The sequence below is a fragment of the Heteronotia binoei genome, chromosome 1 (assembly GCF_032191835.1).
Source record: "Heteronotia binoei isolate CCM8104 ecotype False Entrance Well chromosome 1, APGP_CSIRO_Hbin_v1, whole genome shotgun sequence".
In the NCBI taxonomy this organism is placed as follows: Eukaryota; Metazoa; Chordata; class Lepidosauria; order Squamata; family Gekkonidae; genus Heteronotia; species Heteronotia binoei.
The window spans coordinates 152,874,343-152,887,839 of NC_083223.1; the positions used below are offsets into that span (position 1 = coordinate 152,874,343).

The 13,497-nt window shown below is 44.5% G+C and overlaps 1 protein-coding gene across 4 annotated transcripts in view; it reads right to left on the reverse strand.

Annotated features, from left to right (window-relative positions):
- The window catches only part of TRIM67 (tripartite motif containing 67), an 85,368-nt gene that overhangs the window by 6,092 nt on the left and 65,779 nt on the right, over positions 1–13,497 (reverse strand). For 2 of the 4 annotated variants that reach the window (XM_060242727.1, XM_060242708.1), the window contains exons 6-8: positions 11,635–11,792; positions 7,016–7,154; positions 1,667–1,970 (exon numbers count right to left, since the gene is read on the reverse strand). In XM_060242727.1, the coding sequence (XP_060098710.1) occupies positions 1,667–1,970; positions 7,016–7,154; positions 11,635–11,792 (601 nt within the window). The remainder of the gene's footprint in view (positions 1–1,666; positions 1,971–7,015; positions 7,155–11,634; positions 11,793–13,497) is intronic. The other 2 variants (XM_060242719.1, XM_060242713.1) reach the window with 1 other exon arrangement.

Here is a 13,497-nt window from a genome sequence, read left to right on the forward strand (position 1 = left end):
AATTATTGCAGTCAGGCAGATGGATAAGGAAATACTCTAACTGACCTTTAGCCCTAAAGCAATTTTTCTAGCTTGCAATCATGGTTGCCAACCTCTAGGTAGGGCCTAGAGAACTCCTGGAATTACAACCTCCAAATTCCTGTCCTGGTGTTCCCCCTTAATAATTGAAGCTGCACAATCAAAAGTATGAGTCATGTGCAAACAGTCATGCAACATACAACTGTAAGCAAGAGGTGGGGTTTATATTATGCTCAGCAGCCCTACCTCCTCACCACATCCAATTCCCATGGAGGTCCCATCTGCATAGAGTCACTTCTTAAGTAAATTCAATTTTTCATAGGTTCCAAACATACAATTCATCCCCAAAATTTCAAGGGGTAGGGATGTGTCAAGAGTACAGAACCTTTATGTTGAGGACCCATGTGTAAAAGTTCCTCCAAATTGGCAGGCTAACAGACTGTAGTGGGATACCTTTTGCTGTTTACCCCTGTTCTCTGCTGGCACTTCTTGGTGGGCTTGATCCCAGGACCTGGTACCCAGTTTGGTTAAGGGCCCTGAAACACATGGGGTGGGGTTTGAAGAGAGGATCTGTTCCTTTATCTGTAGGTTCATTAGGGGAGCTGTCTCTCCTGTGTGTCTTGTCATGAAGGGAATGATTTTGAAGATGATTGCAGATGTGCCCAGTGGGGGCATCATGCAACTAACGAAGACTGGATATACCAGGGATCAAAAGTATCTAGTCAGTAATGCTCCTTTTGCTTAGTGTACTTAGATCTGTTCTTGTTTGTAGCTTGTAGAAATAAGCATGTTTATTTAGAGAGTCTGCACCCACCTGCCCTGGCTACTTGGCATGCTACAATGATACACCCCTGTGGCATCAACCTTGGGTGACCCATGAGAAAGAGCAGGGCTGGATTTTAACTGAAGTGGTGCTAGCAACAGAAAAAGGAAGGGCAAAACAGTGGCTACTCTGCTGTACATAGGTACATAGTACATGACACATGCAAAAGAGGGTTGAAATAGTGTGGTAAATGTTGGGAGAATCAAGTTCACATCCACCACATCTGTGTAGTTCTGTTGACATTTGTTGCACTGAAGCATCATTTAAACGGGACTCAATTAGCTGTGTTGGTGTCAGACCTATTTTTTAAAAAAACTGGATCTGATCCAGTTATGTACAAAATAGGGGAGGATCCAAAATATTTCGACCAAATGAGGCATTCTGGTGAGAGAAGCTGTATCTTGCCACACCTGCTTCAAGTGGCTTCTTCCCTTACATACTTTTAATTAACTTCAGATATCTTAAACATGACTGAGGAGAAATGTGATACTGGAAAAGAGATAAACAGTGAATGTGTGAAATTTTAGCAATCCACACTCATATGCAATTTCCTGTATCCCCTACTTTATATGTGAGTGGGGCAATCTGGTATGTATCCAAAATGGTTTGCCATGAGCATGCCTTTTGGGGCTTAGACACCATCAATATGAATGTATCTTGCCAACAAATCTCAAACCCTTTGGCTTATTGTGGAAGTTGACAGAAGCCAGAATTTCTGAGGAGACATGTTGCAGTGATGGAAGAGAATGCAGGCTTTCTCAAATGTGCTAGCCTCAAAAAGGAAAAATGTTCTTACTTCAGCAGACTAGTTTCATGAAGGCTTACCTATTAGTGTGAGAATTGCAGTGCATGAACCAGCTGCGATTATTGTCGACATACATAGCCCATGCCTTGTCATCCTTTCCTAGCATCATGTCCTTGACAACATTAATTCTAGCAATTCCAAAGGCTGGATCTGGATGGTTATCATAACGGTCTACATGCAGTTCCCAATAATGGACTCCCTTTGAGAATGCAGCCGTACCCAGAACAACACGGTCATCATAGCTGCTGCAGGTAGCAGTCTGGTTGTCATTTGACAGGACTATGTCTCTATGGGCTGAGGATGGGTCAAATGTAAACCAGGCCACTGTAGAGAAGAAAAGAATTAACAAGTTAGAAGGATGCAGCATCAGAGATCAGTTTGTTCTAAAGTAGCATTGTACTATCAAATGAAGAACATGGAGTGTGATCCAACCGAATGTAAGCACATTTAAACACCACCAATCTCAATAGTTGCAATACTCAATTGAAGTTCTAAGGAATCCATACTGGCAACCAAATAACTGCAGAGCAAGATCTCACATTGCCATCTTTGAGCATCTGATCACCCTCCTAAGTGTTAAGGAGATATTTTACCATAATTGCTTCCCCTGGGGTGGATCTAGTATCCCATCTGCTGTTGGATTGAGTGATTCCTTTCTGTTGTATTCCCCCCCCCGCCCCCCAGGAGATGTTCTCCATCATATGAAGACATAGCATAAGGGCATCACTAGATCAAACTCCATCATTAAGCAAAAAAAAAAATGTTGGATCTAACACAATGTATTGAAAAGTGTTTGATAAATTATTGTCTGTATAGATCAGGGGCAGCCAAACTTGCTTAATGTAAGAGCCACATAAACATCAGATTTTGAGAGATGCAAGACAAACATCAGCTGTTTGAGAGCCACAAGACAAAGGAAGGAAGGAAAGGAGGGAGGGAGGGAGGGAGAGTGGAAAGAAAGCAATTTTAACTTTAAATGCCAGCTGGCTTGACTTGGAGAAGTGATTTAAAGAGATAAATGCCTTCTCCAAGCCAGCTGACAGGGTGGTGGGGGCTTTGAGAGCCACACGATATGTGTGAAAGAGTCACATGTGGCTCCCAAGCCACAGTTTGGCAAGAAGAGGAGGAGAATATTTCTACCCTGGCCTTCAGTACCTGAAGGAGTCTCAGAGTGGCTTACAATCTCCTTTCCCTTCCCCTCACCACAGCAGACACCCTGTGAAGCAGGTGGGGCTGAGAGAACTTTTTTTGAGAACTGCTCTTGAGATAACAGCTCTGAGAGAACTGTGACTGACACAAGATCACCCAGCTGGTGCATGCGGAGCGTGGAAAATCAAACTTGGTTCTCCCAGATAAGAGTCAGTGCACTTAATCACTACACCAAACTGTAGATTCAGTAGCTGAGCCAGATGACAGGCAGTATAAATGCTACTCTCAGGCTGGGACCAAATGTTATACTTACATATCTCTGTCACTGAAAACTAGAGTTCTGCATCTACTTCTCTACTTTTCCATATAGCATCTAGTAATAGAAATGCCTTAGATGATGCTGCCCTGCTCCACTTAATAGGCTGCTCTTTGTGGGAGCAAAGTAATCCATAGCATAATATTTTTACACATTTTGTATTATTAGACTACCAGGAACAACAATATGTGGTGGTGTTGTTTTCAGCAGAGCCACAAGTCTACAGTGATAACCAGTTCTGGTTGCAGCCACTACATTTGTGGTAGGGCTGTAGCCAGGATTTCATGTTTGGTGGGGCCCACATCAGGATTTGTTGTTTGGGGGGCCGGAGCGGGGGGGCCACCCGGTTTGGCAGCCCAGGGCTCTCAGCACTGTATGCTGCCTTGATTTCTACAAGATAATCCCTCTTTGCCTGGGCAGTCACAGCAGCTCTGCTCCCCACACCCCTTCCTTATCTGCCCATCTCTCAAAGAGACAGAGACCTCTTGACTCCCCCCCCCCCACTTTGCTCTGCAAGGTGTGTTAGGGAAGGGGAGAGAAAAAGTGAAAAGACCAGCAGCAATGCTACTACTTGTTCAGAGTAGCAGTGAGCAAAGGGGACAGATTGAGGGCCCTCCAATGGAAGGGTCATATAGTTGAAAGGGGGAGTTGAAAGGATGGGCCTGGCCCCTCCCAGGCCCTTCTGTAGCTATGGGCTTGGGTATGATTCTGATACAAAACCCAGGTTGTGCTATATAAATACGAAAAACTGATTTTTGTTTAGAGGTAGATGTTTGTTAAAGGTCATTCATAGAGGGAATCTAAATCCAACCTCCCTTTAATTCAAAATGGATATTTTACTTCACTAGTGACCAGGTTTATTACAAATGAATACTATTCCCCATAAATCGTTCAAGAAAGGATCTCTAGGAACAAATTATTCTTCCTTGATATAGTTTGGCAACACTAATTTGAAGAGAATATGATTACTACATCTGCTTCATGATTCATGACAGCAGTGTATCATTAATCAAGATTAATTTCTCAGGTTGCCCATAGGGGTATCAAGTGTAATTGCATGGAAGTGAGGCACAAATTTACCATCCATATTTTATAAGACATTTCTTGGAAATTATTTCCACGGAGGAAAAAATGTAATTAAGTCCTGGAATTTATCACTGATTATAAAATGGGCAACTTCAAATGCAATGACCAGCTCCCTCGGGACCTACTTGCTATTATTGATTTCAAATCCTCTCAAAAAATACACAAAATTATTCCGAGGGAGAAGTTCCTTGTAATTCATACTGCCCTTAACTCTGCTACAGAAAGCATAAGAATCTCAGTGTGAGATCTTATTCTTCACAGTAACAACTGAAAAAATATTTCAGATCCTTACGTACACATGAGCATATGAAGCTGCCTTCCTTGGAGTCAGGCCATTGGTCTGTCAAGATCAGTCTTGTTTACTAAGTGGTGGCAGCTCTACAGGACCTCAGATGGAGGTCTGTCATATCACCTTCTAACTGATCAGGATGCCATGACTGAGCCTGGGACCTTCTGCATGCTCTTCCACCACATCACCGTCTGGTCTTTCTCGAGATTCACCTTTTTTGGGACATAGCCCCAGTTATGTAGGAACCAGTCCTGAAGGAGGCTGTACTAGGCTTGCCAATCCCCAGGTCCCAGTGGGAGTTCTTCCGCTTTCCCAGGCTCCTTCCCGCCCCCAGTCAGCTGGCCGGCGGGGGGAAGCCCTACCCCCAGAGGACCATGTGCCTATGCACATCCGGAAGCTTCCGTCTTCAATTGAAAGGTTTCCTCTTGGGATGGTGTGTCTGTGTTGCTGTGAAGAAGTTGGCAGTAACTCGTGAGTAGAGAGGCCAATTCCCTGCTTCAGACTCACCAGAAACGGAGTGGGGGGAGGAGGGAAACGTCTGCTGAGCACTTCATTATTCTTTATGTGGAGATCGATTCTCATAGAGTATAATGGGGAATTGATCTGGAGGTTTCGGGAGCTCTGGGGGAGCTGTTTTTTTGAGGTAGAGGCACCAAATTTTCAGTATAGTATCTAGTGCCTCTCCCCAAAGTACCCCCCAAGTATCAAAATGATTAGACCAGGGGGTCCAATTCTATCAGCCCCAAAAGAAGGTGCCCCTTTCCTTCATTATTTCCTATAGAAGGAAGACATTTAAAAAGGTGTGCTGTCCCTTTAAATGTAATGGCCAGAACTCTCTTGGAGTTCAATTATGCTTGTCACATCCTTGTTCCTGGCTCCGCCCCCAATGTCTCCTGGTTCCACCCTCAAAGTTTCTTGGCTCCACCCCCAAAGTCCCCAGATATTTCTTGAATTGGACTTGGCAACCCTAGGCTATACCATTTTTTTCAGCACCACCACCATCATTTTTCTAGGACCCAGGATTTTCCAGCTCTCTTTAAATTGTTGCTAAATGAGCTGGAAACATAAGAACATAAGAGAAGCCATGTTAGATCAGGCCAATGGCCCATCAAATCCAACATTCTGTGTCACACAGCGGCCAAATATATATATATATATATATATATATATATATATATATATATATATATATATATATATATATATACATACACACACACACACACACATACACACTGTGGCTAATAGCCACTGATGGACCTCTGCTCCATATTTTTATCTAACCCCCTCTTGAAGGTGGCCATGCTTGTGGCCGCCACCACCTCCTGTGGCAGTGAATTCCACATGTTAATCACCCTTTGGGTGAAGAAGTACTTCCTTTTATCCGTTTTAACCTGTCTGCTCAGCAATTTCATCGAATGCCCACGAGTTCTCGTATTGTGAGAAAGGGAGAAAAGTACTTCTTTCTCTACTTTCTCCATCCCATGCATTATCTTGTAAACCTCTATCATGTCACCCCTCAGTCGACGTTTCTCCAAGCTAAAGAGCCCTAAGCGTTTCAACCTTTCTTCATAGGGAAGGTGTTCCAGCCCTTTAATCATTCTAGTTGCCCTTTTCTGAACTTTCTCCAATGCTATAATATCCTTTTTGAGGTGCGGCGACCAGAACTGCACACAGTACTCCAAATGAGACCGCACCATCGATTTATACAGGGGCATTATGATACTGGCTGATTTGTTTTCAATTCCCTTCCTAATAATTCCCAGCATGGCGTTGGCCTTTTTTATTGCAAACGCACACTGCCTTGACATTTTCAGTGAATTATCTACCACGACCCCAAGATCTCTCTCTTGGTCAGTCTCTGCCAGTTCACACCCCATCAACTTGTATTTGTAGCTGGGATTCTTGGCCCCAATGTGCATTACTTTGCACTTGGCCACATTGAACCGCATCTGCCACGTTGACGCCCACTCACCCAGCCTCAACAGATCCCTTTGGAGTTCCTCACAATCCTCTCTGGTTCTCACCACCCTGAACAATTTAGTGTCATCCACAAATTTGGCCACTTCACTGCTCACTCCCAACTCTAAGTCATTTATGAACAAGTTAAAGAGCATGGGACCCAGTACCGAGCCCTGCGGCACCCCACTGCTTACCGTCCTCCACTGCGAAGACTGCCCATTTATACTCACTCTCTGCTTCCTATTACTCAGCCAGTTTTTGATCCACAAGAGGACCTGTCCTTTTACTCCATGACTCTCAAGCTTTCTAAGGAGCCTTTGATGAGGAACTTTATCAAAAGCTTTCTGGAAGTCAAGGTAAACAACATCTATCGGGTCTCCTTTGTCCACAAGTTTGTTTACCCCCTCAAAGAAATGTAACTGATTAAAGACATTAACTGATAACATTAAAGTGGTTTCAGAGAGTAGCTGTGTTGGTCTGCAGTAGAAGAGCTAGACGGGAGTCTAGCAGCACAAGACTTACATGGAATCTCAAGAAGGAACTTTTCATATTCTTAAAGTTGCTCACCATCAGAGGTCTGTAAAACAACAGTCTTGCTGTAAGGGCCCACTCCTGAGGAATTAAAGGCTTTGACTCTTGCATTGTAGGTACTGTTGAAATGAAGGCCATCAATAGTGCATAGGGTCTCCTTACCAACATACACTTCCTGAATAACAAAAAGGCAACAGCAGAATTCACTTAATTCATTTTAACCTATGATCTTTAAGTATGAACTGCAAGTAATTTCCTATTACAGGCTAGTTTTTAGTCTTACCATAGCCAAAGTTAGATTTCATATGTGAAACCTTAATTCTATATCCTCTCCCAAGGATCCATTTCTGCATTATCTATCTGAAGCAGGGTTGCCACTTACCCAGTCATGGCAGAGGACCTTCTGGGGATGCTTCCTGTCCCCCACCCTCACTCAGTAGAGAGGCATGGCAGGGAATGGGAGGGAAAAAGCACATGGAAGTCACTTCCTGTTCCAAAACAGGAAGTGATGCCATGAAAGTCAAACATTTCAAAATATCTGTGGTAAATCCTAAAATTTTTGAATTTCCTAGAGATTATGAGGTTACTTCCTAAGACCAGATGTGCCTCTAAGAAGTCACCCCTCAATTTCCCCAGGGATTGGCAGCCAATGGCTGGCATAATTAACTGGAACCCCTTAAATTCATTTTGAAAGGACTCAAATGGAAAGACTAAAGAACTGCCACATTGGATGAAGGAGTAGCATGTGTCCAAATCACATGTTTTAACCTATCCATTGACTAAAATTCATTTAAAACAATTAAAACTCATAGTAGTAAAGTGTAGGAGTAAGAAGCAGTTTTGTGGTGGCAGGACCTGTACCCTGGACTGTGTGCCTGGTACCCTTTGTGAATGGCACCTACAGATTTGCAAACTGTTCATAGATTCTATATGTGTGATCAAGAACACTGAAAACTCCTGGTGTACGATCAGGAGGTTTGCTGCTGCAACCCCATTCTTCCCTCTCTTCCTGTGCCATCTACATGTTTTAACCATCTGAAAAGGGCTGTATTGCTGTCAGCGCAGCTAGGGTTGCCAGGCAGCCTCCAAGTGGAGATCTCCTGGAATTATGAGATCAGATTTTCCAGAGAAAATGGATGCTTTGAAGGGTGGACTCTATGGTATTATAACCCACTGGGGTCCCTCCCCTCCCTAAATGGGGTACTCGGTCTTTCACCAATCATGGATTAGCGGGCGGGGGGGAGGGGTGGCATTGTTTATACGGGAGGGTTACTCCTTTCGGGCTCTCCCGGCCCCAAAGATTGATGGTATCGAATGTGCCGGTCTGGCATGGGATGTTGGAGAGGGGTTGGCAGTCTGGCTGGTGTACCATCCGCCTAACGCACCAGCTAGCACCTTACCATCACTATTGGAGGCAGTGGCGGGCTGGGCGTTGGAGTACCCAGGGCTTATGGTCCTGGGTGACTTCAACGTCCATGCTGATGACACGGCCTCCACTCAGGCAATGGACCTAGTGTCTTCCATGGCGACACTGGGACTCTCTCAATTTGTTACGACTCCCACGCATCAGGCTGGGCACACATTAGACCTGATCTTTGCGTCTGGGATTCTGGTGAACGATATCGCTGTAGAAGCGGTTCCATGGTCCGATCACCTAGCCCTTAAGGCCCGTATGGAGACACCGCCCCAACCCTGTATGGGCGGAGAGCCTATTTTGGCTCGCCCTCGGGGCCTGATGGACCCGGAACGGTTCCAAACGACCCTGAGGGACCCCTGGCCCGCTGGCAATTCCCTCGATGACCTGGTGGAAGCCTGGCAAGGCCGACTATCCAGGGCTATTGATGAAATTGCACCTCGGCACCCTCTGCGCCCTCGTGTGAGGCTGGCCCCATGGTATACCTTGGAGCTGCGCCAGCTGAAACAAGGGCTCAGACGACTAGAGAGGCAGTGGAGGCATACTCGGGACGAAGCGATGAGAACATCCTTTAGAACATTTATGAAGTCTTATGAGATGGCAGTCAAGGCTGCAAAGAAAGACTACTTTGTAACCAAGATTGCATCTGCAAATTCGCGCCCAGCACAATTGTTTAGAATAATTGGAGACCTTATAACACTGCCACAAGGCAAACCAAATGTTAGAGAATTAGAGATCGGCTGTGAGGCATTTGCGAAACATTTTGCAGATAAAATCTCGTCGCTCCGCCTAGACCTGCCTACCACATTGGATACAGTAAGTGAAATTGAGGCTCCGTGCCTGTCTTCGGGCTTAGTGCTGGATCACTTCGACCCACTCAGCCTGGAGGAAGTCAACGGAATCCTCTCTGCTGCTCGCCCAACAACATGCGTTTTGTGTTTTAACAATTTATTGATATCATATGGTTACACAACTTAGTTATTTCTTAGTTATATCTTTTCTATCCCTAACCCATATGATACTTTCAATCCCCCCTCCCTCCGTTATTAGACTTACCCTGAAGTTATATATTTAAATCCAAATATAAAGGTATCCCAAACCCATCAAAACACACTGTCTTTTTCTTCTCATTCATATTAAAAAATTGTCCAATGTCTTTTTACGTTCCATTCTAACTCTATATATTTTTTTAAATTTCTTCCACTCCTTTTTAAACACTTCCAGATCATAGTCTCTCAAAGTTCTTGGTGGATGTCCTCCAGCGGCAACTGGATCGAGGCGGCGCCGCGGTACTGATGTTGCTAGATCTGTCGGCGGCATTTGATACAGTCGACCATCAGCTACTGACCCGCCACCTCGCCGACATAGGGGTTAGGGGGTTGGCCTTACAATGGCTTTCCTCCTTCCTCTTGGGTCAGGGACAAAGGGTGGCGATTGGGGGAGAGCGGTCCCAGAGGCGCACACTAGATTTTGGGGTGCCTCAGGGAGCAGTTCTCTCCCCGATGTTGTTTAACATCTATATGCGCCCCCTTGCCCAGATTGCCCGGAGGTTTGGGCTGGGTTGCCATCAATATGCAGATGACACCCAGCTCTATCTACTAATGGACGGCCAGCCCGACTCCGCCCCAGGGAATCTGGATCAGGCTCTGCAGGCTGTTGCAACGTGGCTTAGGCTGAGTGGGCTGAAGCTGAACCCGACGAAGACAGAGGTCCTTTTTTGTGTGTCGCGGCGCTCTGGGGAAGGAAATATCTCTCCCGGCCTTTGATGGCACGCCATTGAAAGCAGCGCGCCAGGTAGAGAGCTTGGGTGTTTTACTGGAGCCTTCATTATCAATGGAGGCCCAGATAGCAGCCACTGCCAAGTCAGCATTCTTCCATCTGAGGCGGGCGAGGCAGTTGGCCCCTTTCCTAGAGCGTCGGGACCTTGCAACAGTGATCCACACGACGGTCACCTCAAGATTGGACTACTGTAATGCCCTCTACTTGGGGCTGCCTTTGTGCCGGACCCGGAGGCTGCAGCTAGTACAGAACACGGCGGCCAGGCTGTTGCTAGGACTCCCGAGGTGGGAGCATATACAGCCGGGGCTACGCGAACTGCACTGGCTGCCGATTACATATCGGCTCCAGTACAAAGTGCTGGTCATTACCTTTAAAGCCCTATATGGCCGAGGACCGGCCTACCTGAGGGACCGTCTTTCCCCATATGAGCCCCAGAGAGCACTGAGGTCAGCCGGGAAAAATAAACTGACTACCCCTGGGCCGAAAGAAGCTAAACTTCAGAACACCCGGGCACGGGCCTTTTCAATCGCGGCCCCTTCCCTATGGAATCAGCTCCCGGAGGAGGTGCGGGCCCTGCGGAGCCTCGAACAGTTCCGCAGGGCCTGCAAGACCACCCTCTTCAAGCTAGCGTACACGGACTGCTGAATTATGGTTGTTTATAAAGGGAGCCACCAAAAATGGTTCTGTTTAAGGACCTATGTTATTATGTAAACTATGTAAACTGACAGAAATTAGCGCCGGAAATACCATCACCACTGCCAGATTAAGTTAAATTTTAATTGTATATTGACTGGTTTTTAATAAGGTTAATTTTAAAGCCCTATATTTATTGTTCTGTATGTTTATAAATGTTGTTAGCTGCCCTGAGCCTGCCTAGCCGGGGAGGGCGGGATATAAATAAAATTTTATTATTATTATTATTATTATTATTATTATTATTATTATTATTATTATTATTATTATTATTAATGCTGCTCACCCCAGGGTCTGCTCCCAAATCTCTAGGAATTTCCAAACTGAAATTGGCCACCCTAAGTGCAACCCTCAATGTGCTTTATTATAATTGGGTGGGGTGGGGTGGGTTGGGTTTATTCATTTATTCTTGTGTCTTTTTATTGTATTTCAATGAAAGCACACATGTGCATGTTGAGATGCTCTCCCAAACAGAATACTGTTCGGTCTTCCCTGATGATACTCCTTACAAGACTTCTCAAAGGAAACAGAGATCTTGTGCTTAATTCTGCTAGTCTTCCTTATCCTTCTGTACCAATTTCCATTAAGTGGCCCTTCTATCCCTCTTCTAGGGATTTTCCTATAATGAGGCAATCTTTCGCAGGGCTGGTTTAAGACTGAGTTCTATCTATTTTCCATTCATTATAGAACATACTTTTAGCAGGCCCATGCAACTCAGGCATTTGTCTACAAAAGTCAAAAATAAACAAACAAGGAATACTGGTCTCACTCGGAATTGTCCACCATCTCCATCATCAAGTTCCAAGATGTAGCCCTCCACTGGGTTGTGACTAAAAGGGGGCATCCTCCAGGCTAGTGTCACACTGTTGTTTCGGGTACAGCACTTCTCCAGCTGCAGTAGTGGGACTGGCGGTACTGAAACAGGAACTAAGCACAGATTAGTGAAACTCTGCCCTTTTTTATCAGGCTGTGTGACAAACAGTACGATTTTCAGTTGTGGCAACTTTGGAGTAAAGAACCATTTCAAATCTTTCCACTCAACTCTCAGTGAAACTTTTGAAGCAACAGCCTGGGACCATAGTCTCCTACTTGGTTTCCATAGTCTTTTTTAGCATGGTGAAATGTTCCTAATAAGGTAGGAGCATTTCCTAATAAGGCATGGATTTACATCAAAGCTGTCACTGGCAAGCATCACCAAATATTCCATTTGTTTATGGTGCCACCTCTTGGACACAACCTGGGCAATCTGACAACAGCTCTGATATGCATTCAGCAGTCCCTATGCACATCTAAATCCACATTTTAGGGAGCAATATTAAACTTGTGTACTTCCATCTTATTCCACAGGACTTGCTTCCAGGAAGCAACCTCAGTGTACTAAACAATCATGGGATTCAATGCATTAAACAGGTTATAATACTTACTGAGTGACATATTCTCCAATTCACAGAAAGTTTGGTTTCTTTCATTTAGCAAATATCTGGAGTAGCACTTATCTGTGAAAGCATAGCTTTTACTAGTTGGCTATGGAGAAAACGTCACCTTGATCTCGAGCCAGCTGGCATTCATGATATAAATAGGTGTGATGAAGCATCCAGTCATGCTACACTTCTGGGTAAATGCACAACGTGTGTCTCAAGACAAAATGCTTACTTCACAAAAACCATAAATACAGAAACAGGATTATCTGTAATGGCATCCAAATAAATTTCATAAAGCCCTATAGTGTGTGTGCATATTTAATTATTCACATTACATCACATAAAGTATTTTAAGAGTAACAGGTATATGAAAGTATCAGAATAATTCAAAATATAACTTCAAGGGTATAGGAAAATATATCAACAATCTTATAAGCAATAAATGCAATACAAGTCCATTAGTTCAATGCAGTATTCAAAATCTACTTCTTTAGTTCATATAGTATTCCAAATTTCACTTGTAGTTCACAAAATTCAAATATCACTTCATTATTCACATTGTTCATATCAGAATCCTAGGTAAATAACTTATTACGAGTATTCTTCAGTGAATCACTATGGTGACTAAATTTGTCCCTAACGAATTTTGGCATTTTTCCACAATGCCACAGTATTTTTAATTTCTATTATTTAATTCTTTCTAGCAAGATACTGCCAAGAGTCTACCCCAGATTGTATCCTCTTGTCATATAACAGCTTGTCATTGTTGTAAGACTGATCATGAACACTTTTGTAACTGTTGAGTGAGAAAGCCTGCATTCCATCCTGAAATATGTAAGCATTGCTTTGCTTTCGCTTTAGCCCTCCGGTGCATCCCTAAAAGTTATCTCAGTAGCTTGTTAACATGGCAACCAAGGTCGGGCTGGAGGAGACCAGGGGAAGTATTAGATACTGTAGTGGAGGGAAACTACCCACCAAATGATGAGCAGGGGGAACCACGGGAACAAGCCACGGGAACAACCCCAATTACTACGACCGGGGATGAGGAGCCCAAACTGGAGGAACCTGTTCCAGTGCCAGGGGGCCCCCGGGTGAGTGAAACCAAATTCGATGGGGACTCTGCGAAGCTAGTCTACTTTATAGTGTTGGTGAGAGGGCACCTGAGCATGTGGGCCGTAACGTCCCCACAGAGCAATCAAGAGTAGTCTACA